General features: G+C 40.5%; 1 protein-coding gene across 3 annotated transcripts in view; it reads left to right on the plus strand.

Annotated features, from left to right (window-relative positions):
* Positions 1-25,243, plus strand: part of zfhx4 (zinc finger homeobox 4) — a 90,617-nt gene that overhangs the window by 60,713 nt on the left and 4,661 nt on the right. For all 3 annotated transcript variants that reach the window (XM_026292002.2, XM_026292003.2, XM_026292001.2), the window contains exons 7-11: positions 9,201-9,299; positions 16,950-17,083; positions 18,728-18,928; positions 19,444-19,555; positions 19,745-25,126. In XM_026292002.2, the coding sequence (XP_026147787.1) occupies positions 9,201-9,299; positions 16,950-17,083; positions 18,728-18,928; positions 19,444-19,555; positions 19,745-25,126 (5,928 nt within the window). The remainder of the gene's footprint in view (positions 1-9,200; positions 9,300-16,949; positions 17,084-18,727; positions 18,929-19,443; positions 19,556-19,744; positions 25,127-25,243) is intronic.

The following is a 25,243-nucleotide window of genomic DNA, read 5'->3' on the forward strand; positions in this document are numbered from 1 at the left end:
CATGTGATCAACCAGACTCAATCCCGTGTAATCACCCACCCACACACACATACACACATATAGTTCCCCTTCAATACCAGGTAATGGTTTGCAGCAGGGGGCCGAAGTAGTGGGCTTCTTTCCCTTAGCCCCATTGATTAAATGTTAACTCATATACTCGGCCCTAGCAATCTTGTTAGAGCTGGAGCAGGCAGGCAACTAGACAGACAGTTTAGGGCTCGTACCTTCCTGATCAATAGCACAGATAAAGATTTCATCCAACAATGAGCTCCCAAAACAAAAGGTATCTGATACCTGATTAGGCCTGCGGGGACACACACACATAGGTACATGAACACACGTTCACATATTGTTATATGGGTTGAATACATGAAGATATGACAAATACACACTTGGATGGTATCATAAATAAATGCAGTAGGCTATAAAATTCATACATTTTACACATGGACATTTTTTTCACCCACCTATTATATCCAAAATAATAGCTCCACCAACTCCATCTGAAGTCAGTCAGTTCCACACCTAATGGTGTAATTACAAGTGCTACACACACATACATGCAAAGGCAAGTTTGCAGATAAGGCAGCCCTGACTTTTTCCTCAATAAAGGTTAATTATCTGGTGTTAGTTCACAGAGTTGTGTGCATTTGTGTGTGCAGGTGTATGTGTCCTAGCAGTATGTGTTTCTTCAAATGTATGTGGTTTTACACCATCAGAGCATGCCATAGGCACTGTAAGATGACTGAATCAGTGTCTGGAAGAGCCTACTGTTAAAGTGTATCATTAATGTTCTCATATCTTCCTTTCCAGATATTGTCACAGGGCAATTTGAAAGTCAAACCCCAGCTACAATTAAGATTTAATTATAAATCAATACACGGAGTCATTTGAATATTGATTTTTTTTTTTTTTTTTTTTGTCTTTCTTCAGATTGTTAACAATTTGCCCACTCTGTCTATGCATTTCTCCTTTTTGTTACAACTTTAAGGAGAATTCAATATTTCCCTTTACAGTCATCACAGAAGTGCTTTGGCATATTTGTAGCCAAAAACACAACAGGATATTTTAATGGGGGTCGATAACCAGAGGTCCAGGGGGTAAAAATGTCACAGGCCCTCAAACTCTAATAGCTTTTCAAATACAGTCAATTATACTTTGTGGTTCCTTTACAGCGATCTCAATTTTTATTTTATTTTATTTTATTTCCCATTTGTCGTGACAATTCCAAAATGCATTTCTGTTTTTGCAAATGACGTTTTCTTTCATAGATACTGTATCAGAGTGGTCACCCAAAAACTGAAATTGATGCAACCCAGTAACCTCCTTTTCATTTGGTTAAACAATATATTCGCTGCTTTATTTTCCTGTTCAGCCATTTTGAGGGGCTGTGAGATTTTCAAGTGGTGTGTCAGGGGCCGTGAGTCTAATGCATGGAAACATGGAGCTTTCTGTTTTCTGACGGCTAGCAGAGATAAGGTAGAGATATGGCTTTAGCACTGGCTCAAATCTAAAACAGATCCCACTGTAGGGGGTGGGGGGCATTGGGGAATTAAGAAAGTGAAGGAAAGGAAAAGGGAAGGAAAGGGAAGGATGGAGGTAGCAAGCAAAAGGAATATTGTCAATTGTCTAAGTGTCTGGCGGCGCCTCTCTTTCTTTCCCTCTTTCTTTCACTCCTTTTCTCCCCCACTCTCCCTCAGTAATATGATTTATTCAAAGCATATGTGTGCTGCTCTGTCTTTGTCTGCTTCTATTAGGGCCAGGGGGGCCCATATGACATTATTTAGCCAGTAATGAAATGGACATTTTTTGCATGTTTTTGAGAAAGTCAAAGGAAAGTCAACACTTATTTGTAACTGTCTGCAAATACCATCTCTGCAGCAGTTGCCCCAGGTCTGTGTATTCATGTCTGTGTTGCATGTGAACATACATGCCCATGTATTACAGGTTCCATATAATAGCAACCTAATGAATATTTGGGCTTGAAGATATTTCTGTTTCTCTTTTGTGACTTTATTCTTCTTATAATGAAGAATCCTATCATCATCCCTAACCTTAACACACAGTAAGCCCCTCAGGATGCACACATTTTTGTTTTACATAATCTCCTATGTCACATGGACTAAGTGTCAGCATATGAAAGCTATGTATGCTATGTGTTAATGGCAACTACAGAAAAGAACTGAAAAAAGTATGTAAATACATTTTTGACATCTTTATGTGCAATTCACGCAAACAAAAATAATATATTGAATGTAGCAATTAAATGACATATGTAAAAATGTATATTTAATTATTCAGAAAATGTATATTATGAATTATTAAATAATCGTTTAATATTTTTAATTTATAAAAACTACAACATGACTTTAATTTGTTATATATCTGTATTTTTTTATCTATTCAATTTTTTATTTATTTTTTAATTTCCCTCCACAATTACAGTCCTGTTTTTGGTGGCTCTGAAAGCAGATGGTTTTTATACAGCTGAAAACGGGACAGTAGCCCAATAGGATAAAGATCTGTTTAAGCATTATCCATTTGGCCACTGCCCGTCACAAGGCTATTTTAAGCAAAGGCACACATACACACACACACACAGCCATTCTCTTTAACCACGGCAGCCATTTTATTAGATTCCCTGTTTTCAGGCCTCATATTAGTTCCCGAAAAATAAATAAACCTTGAATACATGACAAGGACCAGTCTGGTAAATTGGAACCAGTGTAGTGATTGATGAACAGATAGAGGGATAAATGGAGGCACTGAGGAACAGATAGGCTAGGTATATGGATGGATAGCTGTGTGAAACATATGGGCAGATAGATAGATAGGTAGATAGATAAATGGAAGGATAGATAGATGAATGCAGCAGGGAGATCTTGTTGGGCTAATAGAGTTGAGCAGGTATGCCGAGAAACAGCTGCTTTCTTCATTAGGTTCATCTATCGATCTCGGACCCTCACTGTGCATGTGTTTGTCTGTGTGTGTGTGTGTGTGTGTTTCTTTCTTTCTTTCTTTTTTTTGAGGGAGAGAGAGGAAAGACAGCAGCCTATGTAGATAAGTGCTAGTAATAGAACAGAATGAATTCTTATCACAGAGATGGGAAGGCCATTAACCCTCAGACCCTAGTTCTTGTTCTCAGTCTCTGTCTGGTTCAGTACTCTCTCTTTCTGTTTGTCCCTCCCTCTGTCCTCCGGCCTGGACCTGACAGGGTCACATTAGTGAGCGTGTGCGATATTTCCACTGTGTGTGTGATTCTCAGAGACAGTGTGTGTGTTTTGCAGCGGCCGCTGTGCAGAATGCTTCATAGGCCAGATGTTTATAATCAGAGGCTATATAAATATTGGTCAGAAGAATCATAAAATACCAGGAAAAACAGAAAATAGAGAAAGAGATGAAGGGAGATCAAACATGGGAGAGGAATCTTCTTTTCAAATTATTCCTAAATCACTCTGTAAGCGTTCCATGCCGCCTCCTCAATTCACCTACTCAGCATAAGGTGATTCAAACACCCAAAATGCAATATCTGGCTGTTGTGTAAGATGCAGGTGTATGCGTGTGTATGCACATGTGTGGATGTAGTAGGTGTGCTGGCCTATTGTATAAGGCCAGGTATTGTGGCAGTTTTCTTTTTCCACCACTAAACCTTTTGAAGAAATATTTCTGTTCTGTGAAAACCTTTTGCATTTGCTATTAAAGAATCATTAATGTCATCCCCCCCAGTGCTCACAGCGCTAAAAATGAATCCCCTCTTAACACAAAACAACAGTTTCTGTCTGAGCAGCAAGGAAGACATGCGTGCCTTTAATCTTGGCTATGTTTATTCATTTATTTTTTGTCTTTTTTTCAAAAGAGTAATAGTTGCCTGCAAGACAGCAGAGTGGGCGATTTGAGCAAAAGAAAATACAATGAAGTGTCTCAGGAAGTTGTAATTGACAACAACAAAGCAAATTTGGAGTTGCTGATACAAGCGTTTTTACACAAAAGTCATCTTTTCAGCTTATTCTGTCAGTTCAACTTATTGACATTCACACCAGGAGCATATTAAATGTGACAATCCTATTGTTGGCTTTGAGAGTCGACCTGAAACAATAGATATTTTTTGCTGGTGTAATACGTGCTCATGTGTTTTAAATAATAAATGGCTGTGTGTGTGTGGATGGATGTGTTGTTTGCTTCTGCTTGTGTGTTTATGTGTAGCATGTGGACGGTGGATGTCTGTATGTGAAATACACTGAATGCTGTGTCAGAGTAAATGTGTGTTTGGTGCAGAGGGTTTCATGTGCTGGTGTGTGTGTGTGATCGGGTGCAAGTGTGTATGCATGTGTGTGTCAGTTATTCCCAGGCCCTGTGCAGGAGCTGTAGCCCCTCTCTACTGGGTTGATGTTTAGTATTTTAGACATGCTACATTAACAACATCTGGTTAAGATCTAAATGCTTGTTAAATGTGCTGAAATTCAGAGCGAAAGGTACAGGGAGAATCGTGTGTTGGGGAGGGGGGCGGGGTAGGGATAGAGAGCAGGGATAAAGAGGGAGAGTAGGGTAAATAAAGATTTGAGGGTGAGAGAATAGGAGGGAGGCAGTAAGTCTGTAAGGTTATTACTTTGGCAGTATTACAACTGGCCCTTGACTGTGTGTGTTTGTGTGTGTGTGCGTGTGCGTGTGTGCGTGCATGCGTGTGTGCGTCTGTGCGTGAGTGTGCACACACATGTGCACATATGACTGTGACCGTGTGAGATGGTGTAATGTTTCAAAGCTTTCCCCTTTAAAACATAGAGGCCAAACTTTGCAGCACAGAAATGTGACATCACAGGGGCCTTATTGCTTGTACACACACACACACACACATACATGGGCTCACAGGGGACATGACCAGAGTTGCAACAAGAAATCAGTGTCAAATCATGGCTAAGTGGGGGAGACATGGCAGTCATGGGTGTTACAAAAATCATTATGGCTGCATTACATTGACAGATAAACCAAAAGCAGACCATATGTATTCTTTATTATTATGTTTAGAAACAACAGTGTAATAATAATAATTATAATAATAATAATAATGTTGTATTTAGTACCATAACAACTATAAAGTAATAGCTTCTTTAGATGTTAGAGTATTTCTCATGTTTCTTATGATGTTATCTTTGGCAGCAATTACTGTTTCAGTTATTCTGCTTTCTGTGTCTATGATGTAAGGTAAACAATGAAAAAAGAAAGAAGTTTTCTTTTCTTTCTTTTTTTTTACTCCTTTAATGAGCACCCTTCTCGATTTAAGGAAGAACGTTCAGGCCAGCTAATGAATTCAGCCATTTTGGAGCCTCCATGTCTAGTTTCCCAGTGTGGCATTGCTCTACAGTTGTGTGCTGTACAACCAAGTCCTCCACTGGGCACATAATGACCCGGTATGGTGGTTATGGGCCCTTGGGGGGAAATGGGAGGGGGAGCGAGTGGTCTCAGAGCAGGCCATTATACAGCTAAAGGGCACACTCACACTCACATGAACACAATACTCTGACACTACTCTGATACATCCTCTATTGCCTTCATCTCCTATATATCTATTTCTAAATCATTTTTTCTTTCCATGTCTTTATTCCCATCCCCCTGCATCTTCCTGTACTAAATTTGTGTTTGTCTGTGTTGCTGTGAAGTAATATGAGTCATAAAAAATGAAATGTGTACAGAAATTATTTGCAACATCTAATTTTCTTCTAAGATAAGGTAAACCAAATACACTGTGTAAGTTATTTATTGGATAAACAGAGTTATTCATTAAGGGACCAAATTACATTAGCTTCCAAACAACCCTAAATTGGTTTGCTCTATCCCTGATAAGGAGGCGCTTAATTATTCTTTGTCTCCAACAGTTAAATATAGGCTGGTGTTGGTTGCAGGGTAATCAGACCCAAGGTCTGTGGTTAGCTCGAGCTCACCGGCCGGTTTTAATGTTTTGACCAACCCACATCAAAGAGAGTCCCAGGAGGCTGCCAAAATCACACACCGTCCACACCCTGATCTACTCCCTCTGTGTGTCTGTGTACACAAAGGCAGTGGAAGGTGACTGAAACGTCTATGCATCTTCTGGTAGCCATTAAGTTGATGGTTAAGAGTCCCTGCTGCAAAACCCTCACTCTCTCTCACACACACACACTTGCACATGACAACTCACATGCAAACACATGCAGTCACTGTCTCACTCACTTGATCAATGGCTCACATCCACATGAACACACTCAAACGTGCACACACACTCAGTTGTAGACACACTCACATACACACTTGTGGTGTGTAACTGTCAGGGTCAGTCAGAGGGCAGACGTTGTGCTGATGTATTGGGAGAGCTCGTCTGGGAATGTCTTCAGTGTGGAAACACATTCCCCCTATGCACGCACACACACACACACACACACCACAGATCTAACCAACTACAAGGGGAAAGGAGTGAAAAAAGCACAGATGAGGCCCAGATGATCAACCATCCTTTTATTTCTCTTTTTTCTTCCTTTACCCAATCTACAGTGCCTCTTGTTTCTTTTGTATTTAGTCATATTATGATGAAGCATGGGCTGCAAATATGGAAAGTTTTATTTATCCCCTTTCCCTTAATGTCCTCCTTATTAAGAAAAGTGTTAATTTCATTGTCAGATACAGATTAATGATCACTTAATGATCATAATCCCCATAATAAGTAGCATTTTATATTATATAATTAAGCTACAGCATCCAACACAACACACATTATTGTTAGTATATTTATTAATACTCTGGTATCTGTAAACATGTCATTTTTATTTGAAGAGGCATTATAGACTCTTAAGGTGTATTTTGAATGTTTGTATACATAGTCAATTGCAGTGAAGGAAACAGGGCAGACAGTGACAAAATAGATTAACAGGAGGTTTTATTCATGCTTTTTGTATTCTTTCTTTTAGGACATACTGTAGTATTTGAGATTTTAAAGAGTTTATTTTTTCCCTGTATTTGTTTGACCCTTTTTTACACTCTTTTGTGAAACATGCTATTCAGTTTTTGCCATTTGCTTTTCTGTGGCATTTAATAAAATCAAGTACCGTATAAGATAAATCAGCAATGAAGGGCTTCCAATCCCTCTACACACACAGCATTTACACCCACACACAAGACACTCTCCTCCTTCTCTGCCTCTGAACGAAATAGGGGTGAATTAAAATACAAAGATGGACGCACAGCACCAGCAGTGAAAATTGCAATTTCTGTAGCCCAGACTCTCTTGGCTGACAGGAGATATTTCATCCCTGATGTCACCAACGTATTAATAAAACACCAGGAGCAGAGAGTAGTCCCCATCTCTCTCTCTCTTTCACACTCAAATACACACACACACAAAAGTACAAGGACACACAAAGAGACCTTGACATAGGTTGTGTATACGCATGCATACAGTATATAGTCACATGTGCAAAAGTGTTATAGTGTTCATGAATTCAAACACACACACACAAATGCCAATATTTGCCATGATATGTTTATGCTTATAATGTTCACTTAATGTGTTGGTGATTAAAGCAACGGCACCAGCTCTTGGTCTCTGTATCTCTATGTATCCATATGTGTGTTTGTGTATCCAGCTAAATGAGAAAGGGTTAACCATATCATGTTTCCGAGGGGGATTCTGCAGACCCTTTGTACTTGTCACACAATGGCCAAAGTGATTGTATGCAAATGCAAGATGACCTCCGTGTACCCCATGCCTGATTTCTATTAATATGACTGTGTGTGTGTGTTGTAAAATATGGTTATTAGGTCAGTGCAGGATTGATGAGTGCAGCTCTTCTCTACAAACTCACACATGCACACAGCCACATATACCAATTTCATTCCCTGGCAGAGTGAAACATTTGTGGTGAAAGAGGCCATGTTTGGGAGACATTCTGTGTCTATGTGGATGTGTATGGTTTGACAAATGTGTGCAAGTGTTTTTGTTTGATTTTGCATTTGTGTATGCTAGCCCTAAGATAAGAAGGGGGGTGCTATGTATGCGTATATATGTTTATGTATGTGTAATGCATGTGCATGTGCATGCCTGGTCATCTGGCCTCTCTCAGACTGCTCAAAATTCATTACAAAGTGACATCAGCCCAGCCGGAGACAAATGATGGCTGGATGAAAGGGAGCACTGAGGCTCGGCTAGGATTAGTGTTAGCTTGTGCTGGTGACACATATAAACACATACGCACTTGCACACATCACACATACACACACAGAGACACACACACACACACTTTAATCCAGTGACAGACCACTGCAGATACACAGAATTATCAAACAAGGGGCTGAACTCTCAGAGATGGGCAGGCTAATCTGCTAGTAGTACAGCGCTGCACGTATGTGTTTGTGTGTGTGCGTGCGCATGTGTGTGTGTGTATTGTCATTTCACATAGCATGCATGCATCTTTTTACAGAGGTACATGATATTTGTGCATTGCACTGCACATGTACTGTATATACTGTACTCTACATGTGATTTTGTGTTATTTTATTTTTTAATTTGACTTTATAAAGCAGGATGGGTGTTATAAGCTATATGATAATGATCATTGGTCTTTTTTCCTGGTTCACTGTGTCTTTATTATCTACAGTAGAATGAAAAACCTTTTAAATGTGTGTTTACATTAAAGCAGGATCCATTATATCAACATTCTATTTCCACTTTAATATGAAGATTTATCTAAGCTGTGATAATATTTAAAATTAATTGAAAAATGGAAAAATATTTAAACAATATATTAAAATAAATAATTGGAGAAGTAAACATTACTATGCTTTATATAAGTAACATAAGTACACATGACTATAAGTCATTTTGAAACTTTGCTGCCTTCTGAGGCAGCTAATATAACTCAAATAGTTTCCAACATATTTTTCCTGTAACACAGCTCTCCTGCTTTGATGGTGAGGATGTGTTGTGTTTTAATCTCCAGATGTGGCATCGCAGGGTTGCTTTCAACAGAATATGTTCAAGTCACTAGAGGGCTTAACCTATCAGTGCCATATATTGTACACTAAAATACATACATGCAGGAATGTGATAAAATATGTTTCTCTGTTTCTCAGTAAAAAATCATGGGAGTTTTTTTTTTTTCAGTGCTCCATACTGCAGTTTCTTTTTTTTTTAAGAGAGCACCATGGGTAATGTAGTTTTCTTTGTGCCATTTCAGAAGAGACTGCAGAGGATGGTGAGAGACCTCCTTGCTCTTCCTCCAGGCCGGGAGTAAACCTCAGTGACCGAGACTTGACGGACAGCAGGAGAACTGACCGTAAATACACACACATACTGTACACACACTTAAACACACATGCAGCACATGCATACAAAACACATATGAACTGTAAACGTTCTTTTCTAAATTATTGTACATCTCTCTCTCTCCCTTAGATAAGACTCTGAACATGTGTGTTTAACATGTGAATGCTGCTGACTAGCCTGCATGTGACCTGCTTTAATTGTTTCCATCTGGCAGAAAGAGAAAAAGAGACAGAGAGAAAGAGTGAGAAAGAATAGAGGGAAAGAGAGAGAGATAAGTTGAGTGTTGTTGAAATAGGTGGTGGGCCAACTGCATTTTTTTTCACGTATTTACCCAGTTTTTTTGTTAACATATACAGTTTTCAACAAATAAAAATAAAATTGTCAGCTCTCGTACTTCTTGCACATTTTTTGTTAATCGGTTTATTCAGCTGTTTGTTGTCTGATATGCATGACGTCATCCTCGTCACCCAATAGCGCGCTTGTAAAAGTCTCAGTCTCAGCTACATTCCCAAACAGTAAAGAGAAAATTACACTTGTCAATCTTTGAAGATTTGACGTCACAAAAACAAGTCACGCACTAGACAACATTTGTTTGCTAGCAAACATCATTTAACAATGGTGTGGTGTATGAATGTAATTGATAGAGCTGGACCCATCAGTCAATTTACAGACACAGGATGGCAAATGTTTATTACAAGTGTTTTGATATGAAAAGACCTTAACACCAAAGAGAGTCTTGTAACTGAGGAGGCAGTGCAGACATTCTGCTTGGTTCCAGGGGAATCAGCTGGTAATGCCCCACAGATTGCTGGCTACCACAGAGACTGCTACAAACACTTTATGAATATAACAAAGATAAAACGAGCCCAGGAGAGAAAATGCAGTTTCAATTCCAAACAAGACTCTCAAAGAAGGTTGGCATCAAACATGCAGTGAAAAATGTGGACGTAGAACTTTGAATCTGTAAACAAAGAATGGAAATTACAAGCTGGTCTGATATTTTACACAAATATTTTTAAGAAAAGTTTTGTTTTATCTCACTATTATCACACAAGCTTTATATTCCATTGTCAGATTTGCCATATAAAAGCTCAGCTGTACTCGACTTGAAGGACTGAGAAGGTTATCCATTTGATAAATCACTGCATTCTTACCCACCTGGCTCTGTCACAGGAGAGAGGCATGTGTGCACATTTATGCAGTCAGCACTGTTGAGATGAAGAGAAACAACACAATTAAGACCCTCATTCATTTACAATACTTCATTACTTACTTACAATACTTGCCATAAAAAAGACCCAGGCTGTTGTCTCCATTTAATATCTCAAATGGCACACAAAAGTAAAATGACAACATTTTTTACACACCTGCTAAAGGTAAGAAAGAATATGTGATCTGTTGACATTTCTGCAAGCACATGCTATCTTCTGTTTCAGAGGTGCATAATGCCTCTCACAGCATTGCTTGTCTGATCGAATTGTACAAAACTAACAAGTGGCAAACTTTTTCCAATAACATTAATAACCTAATACCTGTACATGCCGAATACACCCGATGGTACCAGGCTGTTTGTGTCGCTCAGCTGATTTCCTCAGTTGTACAGCTGAGCTCAGTGTCGCTACCTGATTGGCTAACCATCAAAATCTGAAAGTGTTATTGGTTTGCATAATATAGTAGGCCAGGCCATTTGCCTACAATTTTAACGAAGTTAAATCTATGATTTTTGATAAATGTGCAAGTATTTTGAGTGGCTACAAACAGAATCTGATCGAGAACAAAATAATCTTTACGAATTTAGAAATCTGTGTTATCCCTCGATGAGGATCTTTATTTTCCAAAACTAAAACAAATACGCAGCCTTGGCCCACCACCTAATATTACCAAGCAATGTCCAGCCCCCAGATTATTTTTTAATCAAATCAGTTTGCGTGCTTGTAATTTATAAGCGCCTTGCATTAATCTTTTCTCGTTCTTGTGCCCTCTGCGATGACATATTAATTTTTCATAAGCACAGGATTAGACGGGGGGGCCTGTGTATATGTTTTTCTAATATTGCACCACATCCATGCAACCTTTAAATTGTTTTTTTCCCCCCGCACCCTCCCTTCATTTTTCTTTCTCCTCTATTTTTCCTGGCTCAATCCATCCCTTAATTGTTGTCCAATCTGTGACCCTATCACCAGCCATTATCTCAGAAAGAAAGAGAGAGAAGACAAAAAGCAGGTGAAGAAACTGTAAAAATGGGAATATTGTAAGCAGCAAGGGGCAACAATCTGTGTTTTTTGTTATTTTGGGCAAAACGGGGTGCACACAATGCCTTTGTTGCAAGACTGTGGTCAGGATAGCCCTGGCTTTGTTGGATTTGATTTACCAAAATAAGAATTCATATGGTCTTTTTATGTATGAGATGGAAATCCATGGATGGTGATGAATATTGCATAAGATTTTTCTTTCTCTTTCTCCTTCTTTCTCTCATTCTTTCTCTCACTGCTGTCTCCCCTCTTCTTTCTCTCTTCCCCACTCATGCCATCCGCCAAACTCATACACACACACCTTCAAACTCCTACTTTCTATCCATCTCAAGCACCCTGCCCACCTCCTCTTCCTAGCATGCCATACCTAGCTCCATAATGTTAGGCTCAATGAGGCAGAAGGAGAGCTGAGTGGGGCTGGGGCCTATTAGTTTAGCTAGTCATTTATCTTTCAGCTCTGTCTCTCTGACAGTCCTGCCTGACGGACTGGCGGGGAACCACCATCCATGCATTTACCACCACATATTAGCGCCAGCATCATTTAACACCACCGCACACGTGCATAAAAGCAAACCAGCAATATCTAAGTCCCTCCTACCTTATACTCTGCTTACATATGTGCATGTGTAGATTTTTAGGTTTTGTTGAAATGTATGCTTTTTTGTAAATAATTTGTCCTGCTAACTGCACTGGAGTAATGAAGCCAGATATAACATTGCTAGTGTGTTTTTGGTATTTTATTTTGCATTTGGATTAAAGGAAGTTTCAAAAAGTCAAATGCCAGAAAATGCAAAAGAGAGCCTGGCATGTCACCGTGTCGTTATGCTAGGGTTATCTTCAGTGACAAGGCCGTGTTTTTCTCTTTCCAGCTTAAAGTAGTACGATTTAGCATCTCCTTTCTCAGCCCCAAATCTCTGGCAGGCTTGAAAGGTTCAGATCTGTGTGTGTGTGTGTGTGTGTGTGTGTGTGTGCGTGTGTGTGTGTGTGTGTATGGAGATCTCCAGGGAAGGGATTACAGTGTGACCAAGTGAGCAGTGTGTTTGCGCACTTCATCACTTCACCAAGACCAAGATCCTTTAAACAAAGAGGGGCAGATAGACAGAGGTGAAGAGAGAGAAACTGGAGGGGGGAGGGGCAAGGAAAAACAGAAGAAGATCTTTTTTCCCTCACTTCATTCACATTGTCTTTTTTAATCCCATGTCACTTTAGATTAATTATAATCCATGTTACATTTTCCATGCAAATGTCCCTGATGTGGATTACTTCCAGATAGCTTTGTGCTGTGTGTGTAGATGGCGTATGTCGCCACCATGGCTCAGGGGCCCACTTCTTATAAATAACCAACTAAACAAAAGCCCTGGCATAGAAATTAGCCTGTCAGGCAGCCTAAAGAAATAACAGAAATTTACCTGCTTCAAATTAGCAAAGAAATCACTCATTTTCTCATTACTCTGCAGATAAGGAAGGAAACAAAATGGAATTCATATGCACACAATATCAGTTGCTAATATTCCATATTAGCTTGTTCACAATATTGTCCTTTATTTGTTTGCATACATCCAATTTGAGAGCTGCTATAATTTGCTGTCTCTTTGAGATTTTCATATTTATATACCAGCATGAAGCAGTTATTTTGTGTTTGCATATGTATTTCATTTTTATGGCAATTTGTTGCATATCAAAGAATTTGTCAAATATGAAAAGGAAATAATGATATTTATCTCTTATTAGGGTAGACGTTTGAGATGGAAGAGAAGGGAATCATTTAATCATTAAAAAAAACACAAGGTCCAAGACAGCTGCTCTTTAACAACCTTTCTCTTTTTCTCTTTCCATCTATGTCTGACTATGTTTCCACTTCTCTACAGCTCACTCCTTCCCAGTCTCTCTCTCTTCCCTTCTCTCTCTCTACCTCCCTCCAGCGAGATCTGGGCCTGCTGAGTGCTTCAGTGGGAGTTTGAGGTTCAGAGTGTGTTGCTGTAATGTTATCAGGTGACCAGAGGTCAGCCTAATGCGTAACCTCAGAGCAGTAGGCCAGTAAATCATGCTGGCTGGCCCTCCCTGGCCCATTTTGGCCAGCTCTCCCTCCTAGATTTACTGCTCCGTAACCTTAGCCAGTCTGCCAGGGTTCAGGACAACTAAATTGAATACTAAATCCAAGCTGCCGCCACCCAGCCTGCTCCTTCTTAATTGACAGCCCTTTCCCCCTAGTCTCTGCACTATGTGCTTTTTTTGTCTTCATGAAATTAAATGTCAGAAATGGAATCTAATAGTTTAACAGTTTGTAAAAGCAAGAAAACAAAGAAAGACTGTGGAAGGTATGGTTTGATTGTTTTGAAAGCCCACTCAAAGATCTGATCTTGGGGTGGTTTGTATAGATGATTTCATATAAAGTCAGAGTTGTATAGATGAATGCATAATAATTTAATGACATAATTGTGCAAAAAAAAACTCATTTTCTTGGTTCATTTTTTTCACAAAATGCCATACCTTTTCTGACACAAAAGGGAAGAAGCTAAAACATGGAAAAGCATTAGCTGTTTGGGAGTTGTCTGTCCCCTGCCTTTTGAGGAAAAATTTGGGACAGAAATGTCCTGAGGTGTTTAAAGCTATGGGCTTCTCTGTCTCTCTATTATTTTTTGTCCTTCCCCATTTGTCTATATTTTTACCTCTCCCTTCATTGCGCTGTACTTCTCTCCATTTGAACACCCACTTGCATGTATAAGTGTGTGTATACGCAGTTTCCTAAACACCACTGACAGTTGCAAATAAAGATGGGTGGTGAGTGTGCCACTCTCTCCCCATGCAATGCAAAAGGGGTTGAGTGTCGTAAATCACCTTTTGATTTATCTAATCAAGCAAGGTCCTGCTGCATGCAGACATTTGTCATTGGTGGTAGGGGGGGGGGGGGGGGGGGTGATTGGTGGTGTCAGGTTTATTCTCCCCCTCTGCTTCACTGGGTTGCAGATGGTGGAGCCCAAAGAAGGATGATGGGAAGAGGGAAGGTGCAAAGGAGGGGACAAAACAGGAAGGAGGAGGAAAAGGACAGTCATTAAGTGTCTGGTGCAGACTCAGAGACAAAGGAAAATGAAAGGATAGTCCACTGCTCCAGTCTTACTATTAATTTAGCTCTCTACCATTATTTCTCTTTAATTATTTTCACTATCCATGCACTACTCTGGGCAAGAATATGATCCTGGTTAAAAACTACAGACAGACATTTAGATTTTCTCTAATTTATAGATAGTGTTTGGATTGTGCTAGCCATTATATTTATTTGTGTTACAGGTGATTATATCCTTGGAGGACACTCTACAATTTTGAATGCTGTTCTATGCCTCAAAACAACATGATTATTCACTCACAGCGCTTTCCATTTAAAGCTTCTAAGTGGCCGTAGAGAGAACTGCTTTCTCAGCACTCAAGGTTAACCAACTGTTTTTCTTCATGTGAGTGTCATCAGTGTTGATGAAAGCACTAGGTCAAATACAAATTTAAACCAGGACAGATCTTCATGTTGCACATGCATGCACACAAACATACACACAAACACACACACACTACACAAACATACATTTACTTTCAATATGACAGTAATCAATAGTGATGGGTGCGCTCTTTCCCCTGCCACATTGTAAATGTGTTTGCAGCCTCTTGTCCGACAATCACCTCATCTCTTTTCATAGGGATGTAATTTAGTTGCAAATTGACTGGGAGACGGAGGCAAAAATTGAAAGTTGAAATTAGAAATGCTCATAATAAATATAGGAGGTGGGGCAGAGGATTTGGAAAGATCAGGTGATATGACGAGTGCTTCCAGCCCAGAACAGTCGGGCCAATGGAGTGTCAGAGGCCTGTCATGATGCTCATAATACACACACATACATGCACATAGACACACACAAGCCCTGCAGGGGCTATTGCAGGCAGTGGAAGACAAGATTACCTCGCTATTCTGAGCTGCAGAGCAATTCTCAGATGTTCTTGGAAATTCACATTGTGCCCTTGTGTTTTTTTTTTTCTACCCTTCTCTCGCTTTCTTGCTTTCTACCCTCCCTTCCTCTCTCTTGTCACTTTTCTTGACAGGCCAATATTTCAGGCTCCAGATATAGGGGATTACAAATAAAATAAGTGGAACGCCTACTTAATGCAACAGAATTAAAATGCATGAACAGGCCGGAGGAATTGATATGCACCCAATACAAACATGAGCCACAAAATAATATGAAATACATTTTTTCAACCCCCCTTTCCATGTATCAGTGCTTTGATTTCCCTTTTTTCCATTTGTGCATCTAGCGTGAAGCGTTGATTCGCAAGAGTGAGGCTCACATATTGCCTTGAGTGACCAGACGAAGGAGGGGAGGCAAGAGAGGGGAGGTGATGGCTTAGGGGGAGAGTGAGGTAGAGAAAAAGGGAGAGGGAGGGAGGGCGAGTTGCTGTAGCTGTCTTTGTGTTGTGCCGAGTGGCTAAATTGCAGTGGCAGAGTATAGCAGGGCCTGTCCAGCCTGTATCTTAGGATGAGGCTAATGAAAAATTTATCAGCAGCTGCAGCATTTACTAAATACAACCAGAGGCTGATCTCTCCTCATAGAGCCCTGCTGTTAACGTCACACACACTTACACACACACATACAAATAGACACACAGAAGTAGACAAGTAGTGCTGCTGCTATACCACAACCCATGACCAAGCCCTGAAAATTTGGCATCTTACACAGACAGAAAAAAATTGTAGAGGCAGCTAGGGAAATGCATATGAACTAATGAAGTGTATAATATTACCATAACATTTAATGTATGTCATACTGTGATAATGAGCCTGCCTGAGCTTTCACTATTTCGCATGTCCTCAGGGCAGAAACACATGTAAAACAGCGTACAGTATATGAATGTGAATAATGTCCACACTTGTATCCATGTTTATATTGGATTTGTATGTCTTGTTGTCATGTTGTGTAATTATCACTAATGTCCCACTGAATATTAATTTTGTACACCTGTGTATGTTATCCACTCTTATATGTGCACCTCTTAGTCATTTATTCACTGTGATATAACAGTCATGCATTTCATTTGATTCACTAAACTATGACACTATGATATACTTAATATTAATATTCTAATTTTACCATATGTGTGATCTGAAGAATATTACACACCAATATACATGGGTGTACTTTTACTCTTTTTCAACTTTACTGTAGCATATGCTTTAGTGTTCATTCCAAAAAGCTTAATTAAAAATGTATTCTTTAGACATTAATCATTTTGCATTAAATACATTTGTTACACAAATATAAACATACAAATTGTAAATAGAAAAATGATGATTAATAATCATTTACAAGCATTTTTTTAAATGCATTTTGGTCTGTCTTCCCTTCTCTTTCTTCATCACCTACTAGGAGTGAATGCCGTATCTAAAGAGGCTACTGGACCGAATGCAATGGTTACACATTCCCACCCACCAGATCGAAAAATTGAAAGCCCGCCCAAAAGGCCAAAGTCTGCTGAGGGGAAGAACTCTGTCATTGAGCAGGTAAGTGTTTAAAGGAAGCTCACAGTTGTGCTGGCATAGAACAGTTTAAGAAATGTGCAAACGTAGCCTCTGCAGTTTCTAGCAAGTCAAAGAAGATGCACTAAGGATGACCTTGGACCTGTAACTTTTTTCACCATACCAGAGAAAATCTATCTATGGTTTGTGGCACCTTGGTTACATCTATTTAGTGTGGACATCTGAAATTAATATTCGAATTACATGCTGGAATTTGTTGGTACAGAGAGCTAGTAGTTAATGAGGCATAAGTAAAAATGTAATCTTTAATCTTACCTGTTATTGCAGAATGAGCAAATGGGAAGATACTAAGCTAAGCATTTAGCAGTGGCATTGTACTATATCATTCACACTTCAGCCCCAAATATTTTGAGCTCAGCCCCAAACATACTAATACCTGTCAACAATCCCGCTGACAGGAGTGAGTCTCCCAAATTTCACATCCGTCTCCCGCCACCCTCCCGTTTTGTTATTTCTCAGGAAACTCCGTCATTTGTATGACCAAACTTCGCCAAAGTCAAATTGACAATGTGATTTTATTGTCAGACACAGTGGGAAAAATGACACCACTGTACAGTATGTTACCTTGATATTACATTTACATAAATGGACTGTGTGTGTGTGTGTGTGTATGTAATAACAGTTTTTATTACATTATTTGATATATATGTAGATAAAACCTCCCCAACCAACAGTACCTATCTCCCACCAAAGAAAACATAAGCCCATTGCAATCAAGACTTAGCCCCTGTTCATTTCAGTTGCTAAAAACGCCCTTGGCATTTAGCAATTGCTGGCATCAGTTCTCTCTCAAAGGGTTAAATGCAGTCTGTCCCTAATAGAGCTTTTTACTATCAAACACACTAGTCTAGTCTTTGTGTTCTTAAGTGGAATACCTGCACTATCCTTTGCTCTCCCTCCCTGTTTCTTTCCCCTTTTTGCATCTCCTTAAATTATATGTGTTTTTAAATTAGATTATAAAGTATTAGCTTGTCTGGGTCTGGGCCCTGCAAGGAGGGAGGACTTAGTCATTTCAGAAATGGATTCTATTAAGACAGGTGGTGAGGAGGCAGCTATGTTCAGGGTACTCCCTGTAATGAGGGCAAGGCATAACTTGGATACACACCTTTGTCATCTGTAATCTCCTGATTAGAAATTCGGGCCAATCGTGTTTTCTGCTAATAAAATTGCATGAGTTGAAAGACTTAAGCAAATTAGATGAAATATGGTTGTTCTCCTTTTTTCTGTGTTGGTGGGGGGATGTAAATGTAGTGAGGTGAGTTGAGTGGGCAGCGGAGAACAGAAAATCCCAGTAAAACTTCAATTTGATTTTGCATGTATTTTCACTCACAATAGTGCATGATTCCTGCATGTCTTGATCAAACCCTTGTTTGTTTGTTTTTTTAATGAATGTTTCTTTAGTGAGGCAAACAATGGATAGGTTATGTTATAATGGATCTTTAGTGACAGAATGACATCCAATAAGGAGTACACATGCTAAAAGTAATTTCTAGTCCTGAATTATTCTTGAAATTATTTTTACATTGCACAGAATGCCTTTCATGGATATCACTTCATTATTTGTCCACTGCTACTTGAATAGTCACTATACCATCTTGTGTTTTATAGGTTCAGCAGTGTCCATATTGCAACTACAGCAGCAAAGATGCCAACCGTATGCAGCTCCATGTGATGTCCCAGCATTCCATGCAGCCAGTGATCCGTTGTCCACTGTGCCAAGATGTCCTGAGTAACAAGATTCACCTACAGCTGCATCTCACCCACCTTCACAGTGTGGCTCCTGATTGCGTGGAAAAACTAATTCTGACTGTATGTTTAACTGCTTATTAATATGTGTGTGTGTGTGTGTGTGTGTGTGTGTGTGTGTGCGTGCGTGCATGCATGCGTGCGTGCGTGTGCGCATGTGTATATGTATAAAAAAAGCGTTTTCTGCAAATTTGCATATTTTTCAAAAAAGGAAAAGCAATTTCCAAATAAAACTAAATCGTGATAGTATTAATGAAGCAAAGACTTATGTCCTTGGTGAGTTAACTGATACAAACAGAAATTCTATAATATAAAATGTTTGTGAAATGTTTCTAGACAACAAGAGAACATGTTTTTTTATTTTGAGAAAAATATAATTTACTAATAAAAAAATCTCAGTATTGAAATACTACTATAAACTTTGTGTGCTTTCTATAAAGTTATGCCTTTTTTTTAAAAAAAGCAAAAGAAGCACATTAAAATACTTCATATTTACTGATATTGAGGGTGGACGCTACCGTCTCATATGATTATTTTTAATAACAGTCAGTAATGAGTAATAAATTTGGTCTTGCTAGGTTGTTGGATCTGACACAGCAAGAGCAAATAATATAATGCATCCTCAGACTGGACAAGACAAGGATCTGTCTGTAATGGATTCCTCTACCTCTCCTAGTGATGGGTCTCAAGGTGAGCATAACATGACACTTGAATCTTTTTTTTTTCATTTATTAGTCTCAAGTGACAATAAATTTTAATTAAAATACAGCAATACATTCATGTAGATTTTTAAAATAGTTTTTCCATTTATCAGATAGAGGAAATGAGAATTACAAGTAAACGAAACAGTAATTCATACTTACACAATTCTACTTGCAGGAAGCATCTCAAAGGATGAGCTGACTAATTCAGACAAAAATGAATTAGACCTGCAGGGAGATGACTTTAAGCCTCCAAAAGAGGCCTCAGAAGCCCCAGACTGGAAGAGAGCCAGCGGTTTAAAACATGATGGCAAGTCTCCTGATGTCCTACCAGACCATCTAAGTGAGCTCCAAAGGCTCCAGCAACAACAACAACAGCTTTCAGTGTCTGATCGTCATGTCTACAAATATCGTTGCAACCACTGCAGCCTGGCCTTCAAGACAATGCAAAAGCTTCAGATACATTCCCAATACCATGCCATTAGAGCAGCCACTATGTGCAGCCTTTGCCAGCGTAGCTTCAGGACATTCCTGTCCCTCAGGAAGCATTTGGAAAATGGACACCCTGAACTTAGTGAATCTGAGGTGCAGCAATTAATAGGAAATCTGCCATTAAATGGAGATATCACTGAGAGTGAGGCTAGGGCCTTGGAGGAAGCTCAGGGTTTTGATCCTGATTTAGACAAAGATGAAGAAATAGACCAGGAAGATAAACCCAGTCCTACAGGAAGTGACAGCAGCTCACTGCTAGATGACATGGGAGCAGAACCAAAACGGACCCTACCATTTAGAAAAGGGCCAAATTTTACAATGGAGAAATTTTTGGACCCCTCACGACCATACAAGTGCACAGTATGTAAGGAGTCCTTCACCCAGAAGAATATACTACTAGTTCACTATAATTCAGTTTCCCACCTGCATAAGTTAAAGAAGGTCCTTCAAGAGGCATCAAGTCCTGTTCCACAAGAGACAAGCAACAGCACTGACAACAAACCATTCAAATGCAATATTTGCAATGTCGCCTACAGCCAAAGCTCAACACTTGAAATTCACATGAGGTCAGTGCTCCACCAGACCAAAGCAAGAACAGCCAAAACTGAAATAAGCAGCAGCAGCAGCAGCAGTATTGCCTGCACAGGAGGTCCAGTACCTGCAAAAAGCCCAGCACCAAGTACACAAGGGAACAACAGCATCTCAGACACTGCTAGAAGTGGAACACCCTCAGCTAGCAAAGAAAACACTGTGGAACCCAAAGAAACTAAGAGCAGCAACAATACAAAACAAACAGCAAGTACTGACTATGTTTCAGCACAGGCAAGTGGGCACCAGTCTGCACAGTCCTCAGCCCAACTGCAACTGCAGCTTCAACATGAACTTCAGCAACAGGCTGCCTTCTTTCAACCTCAGTTCCTTAATCCCGCTTTCTTCCCACATTTTCCCATGACCCCAGAAGCTCTACTGCAATTTCAACAACCACAGTTTCTCTTTCCTTTCTACATCCCAGGAGCTGAATTCAACCTTAGCCCAGAACTTGCACTACACTCAGCAGCAGCTTTTGGAATGCCTGGCCTTGCTGGATCCTTCCTTGAAGATTTGAAGCAACAGATGCAACAGCAGCACCAGCTTCAGCAGGCTCAAGTCCAGCAACAAGCTCAGCAGCAGCAGCAGCAACAAGCCTGTCAGACCCAATCCCAAATTCAGCAACAGAAAAACCAGCAAGTGCAGAACCACAAATCAAAAATTGAATCCAATGTGTCAGGTTCAGATATTCAGATGTTTAGAGAGACAGAGGACCACTTTGAAAAACAAGAAATCAGAGGAAAGGTAGAAAATGGAAGTGATACATTAAGTGATGGAGGAAAAGACAACAAAGAGCCTAAGAAATCAAAGTTCCCAGAGCCATTAATTCCCCCTCCCCGTATTGTGTCAGGAGCAAGGGGCAATGCAGCCAAAGCACTACTAGAGAACTTTGGATTTGAACTGGTCATCCAGTACAATGAAAATAGACAGAAAAACCAAAAGAAAAACAAAGATGGTGTTGAGCAAATGGACATGAACACAGATAAACTTGAGTGTGGGATGTGTGGAAAACTCTTCTCCAATATGCTTATTCTCAAAAGCCACCAAGAACATGTTCACAGTCAATTTTTCCCATATGGGGAGCTTGAAAAGTTTGCCCAGCAGTATAGAGAGGCCTATGACAAACTCTATCCAATAAACCCTGCTTCTCCTGAGACTCCACCACCACCACCTCCTCCTCCCCCTCCTCCTCCACCACCTCCTGCACCAGCCCCAGTTACAGCTCCTCAGCCTCCTTCTGCATCAATGATTAAAGCCCAAACCCCAGTACCTTCACCAGTTCCTGTTCCACATCAGACACCACACCAAACTCCTCACCAGCCACCACCATCCCAGCCACCTCCTCCTCCCCCACCACCTACTGCCCCTTCTGCACCTCCTCAAGTACAGCTACCTGTTCCCTTGGACCTGCCCCTTTTCCCACCTCTAATGATGCAGTCTGTTCAGCATCCAGGCCTGCCTCCTCAGCTGGCCCTCCAACTGCCCGCTATGGATTCTCTTTCCACAGACCTTACACAGCTCTGTCAGCAACAGTTGGGTCTTGATCCAAACTTCCTCCGCCAGTCTCAGTTTAAACGACCTCGCACTCGTATCACTGATGACCAGCTTAAAATCCTCCGTGCCAACTTTGATATCAACAATTCCCCCAATGAAGAGCAAATTCAGGAGATGTCAGAGAAGTCTGGGTTGCCCCAAAAAGTCATAAAGCACTGGTTCCGTAATACACTCTTCAAAGAGAGGCAACGGAGTAAGGACTCTCCCTACAATTTTAATATTCCTCCAATTACTACTTTGGAAGATATTCGAATTGAATCCCAACTCAGTGCACAGGAATGCTACAGAACTGACCTAGCCATCAACAAGAGGTCCTCCAGGACCAGGTTCACTGATTACCAGTTGAGAGTGCTTCAAGATTTCTTTGACACTAATGCCTATCCCAAGGATGATGAGATTGAGCAGCTCTCCACTGTGCTTAACCTACCAACCAGAGTTATTGTGGTGTGGTTCCAAAATGCCCGCCAAAAAGCTCGCAAGAGCTATGAGAATCAGGCTGATTGTAAAGACAGTGAGAAAAAGGAGTTGACCAATGAACGATACATCAGAACTAGCAACATGCAGTACCAGTGTAAAAAGTGCAACATTGTGTTCCCACGCATCTTTGACCTTATCACTCACCAGAAAAAGCTGTGTTATAAGGATGAAGATGAGGAAGGTAATGAGGAAAACCAAAATGAAGATTACGCAGATTTTATTGAGCAAGGTCTAGCTAAGACTTTTCAATTATCTTTAGAGACACCCAAACAGTCTCAAGCATCAACTGCCACCAGTTCTGGCTCAAGCTCCCCTGTGATGGCCTCTCATTCTCTTAGCATGGGGAAAATGTCCCCCAATCCAGATGTTGCACCTGAAGCTGAACCTAAACAAACTGAGACTGCACCTTCGCTGATGGCAAAGAACCCTGAACCAAGACCATCTAAGGCTGGCACTCCTCAGTTACCTTCCCAGAAAGCTTCCCAGCCACAAATGTCAAGACCGCATTCCCATTCAAGTCCACTCTCTCTTGCCCTTTCCTCACTCACAAACAGCCTCCCGCACCAGATGCTTCAGTACCAGTGTGACCAGTGTAAGATTGCATTTCCTACTGTTGAACTATGGCAGGAACACCAGCATATGCATTTCTTGGCTGCCCAAAACCAATTTCTTCATTCTCAGTTTCTTGAAAGACCCATTGATATGCCCTACATGATATTTGACCCAAACAACCCCCTAATGGCTAGTCAGCTGTTATCTGGAAGCCTTTCCCAAATCCCTTCTCAGAGTGGCTCTGGTTTGGCCTCCATTGCAGGCTCTGGGGCACTGAAAAGGAAACTAGATGACAAGGATGAAAGTGGTAATGATAAAGATGGTGGAAATAGTAGTGAAGAGCAACACAGAGATAAACGTTTAAGAACCACCATCACGCCAGAACAACTGGAAATTCTCTATGACAAATATCTACTTGACTCTAACCCAACAAGGAAGATGCTTGACCATATTGCAAGGGAGGTTGGCTTGAAAAAGAGAGTTGTGCAAGTTTGGTTCCAGAACACTCGGGCAAGAGAGAGAAAGGGGCAGTTTAGGGCTATAGGGCCCTCACAGTCCCACAAGAAATGTCCTTTTTGTAGAGCGTTGTTCAAAGCTAAGTCTGCTCTAGATAGCCACATACGATCTAGACACTGGCATGAGGCTAAGCAGGCAGGCTTTAGCTTGCCACCAAGCCCAACAATGAATCAAGACAGTGAAAGAGGAGAAAGCCCAAATAAGTACAATTTCTTTGACTACTCACAGCTACCTACCAAGGCTGAGCCAAATGATTATGAGCTGCCTGCTGCATCCTCAACTCCAGTCAAACCAATTGAGGCACAAGTAAAAAACTTCTTAAGCCCTTCATCCTTAAAAGCTGAAAACTGTGATGAAACAGATGGGCCTAATGTTAATTCAGCAGAAACTTCATCTTATGATCTCATTAAGATGGACTTTGATGAAACATCATCAATTAATACAGCCATTAGTGATGCTACAACTGGAGATGAGGGTAATAACAATGAGGTTGAAAGCCTCACTGCCAATGGAGGGGACAAGCTGAGTGACAAGAGTGGCCTATTGCTAAATTCTGATAGTGGTAATGAGAGGTTTCAATTTAGTATGGTGAGCCCTGCCCTCAGCTTCTCTGGAAAAGACTGTGACTCTTATTATAGCTCCAGAGATGATGAAATTGATGAAAACAATGACAGGAGTGAATCATCAAGCCTGGCTGATCCCAGTTCACCTAGTCCTTTTGGGGCAGGCAATCCCTTCAACAAGTCTGGGAAAGGAACCAATGGTGGGGAAAGGCCAGGCCACAAACGATTTAGGACCCAGATGAGTAACCTACAACTTAAGGTCCTCAAAGCCTGTTTTAGTGACTACCGCACACCTACAATGCAAGAGTGTGAAATGCTGGGCAATGAGATAGGACTCCCTAAGCGTGTTGTCCAGGTGTGGTTCCAGAATGCCCGTGCTAAAGAAAAGAAGTTCAAGATCAATATTGGAAAGCCATTTATGATAAGTCAAGGCTCACCAGAAGGTCCCAGGTCTGAGTGTACTTTGTGTGGTGTAAAGTACACTGCCCGAATGTCCGTCCGAGACCACATTTTCTCCAAACAGCACATCACCAAAGTGCAAGAAACCCTGGGAAACCAGGTGGACAGAGAAAAGGACTACCTAGCACCAACCACTGTCCGTCAGCTGATGGCCCAGCAAGAGCTCGACCGGATGAAGAAATCTGGTGAAGGAGTCTGCCTTTCAGGCCAACAGCAACAGACTACAGTGGATAACAATAATGCACTTCATGGCCTCAGTCTCCCTTCAGGCTACCCAGGGTTATCTGGCCTTCCACCAGTGCTACTTCCTGGGGTCAATGGGCCATCATCACTTCCTGTTTTCCCACCCAACACACCTGGTGAGTTGGTATGATTACCAGTGAAACCAGTAGCTTTATGATTTGAGCTTTATCATGTACTATTTGATTATTTTATAATATATTGGTTATTCTGTATCACAATGATGTTTTTCAAAA

The sequence above is a fragment of the Mastacembelus armatus genome, chromosome 20 (genome assembly GCF_900324485.2).
Source record: "Mastacembelus armatus chromosome 20, fMasArm1.2, whole genome shotgun sequence".
NCBI classification, from domain to species: Eukaryota; Metazoa; Chordata; class Actinopteri; order Synbranchiformes; family Mastacembelidae; genus Mastacembelus; species Mastacembelus armatus.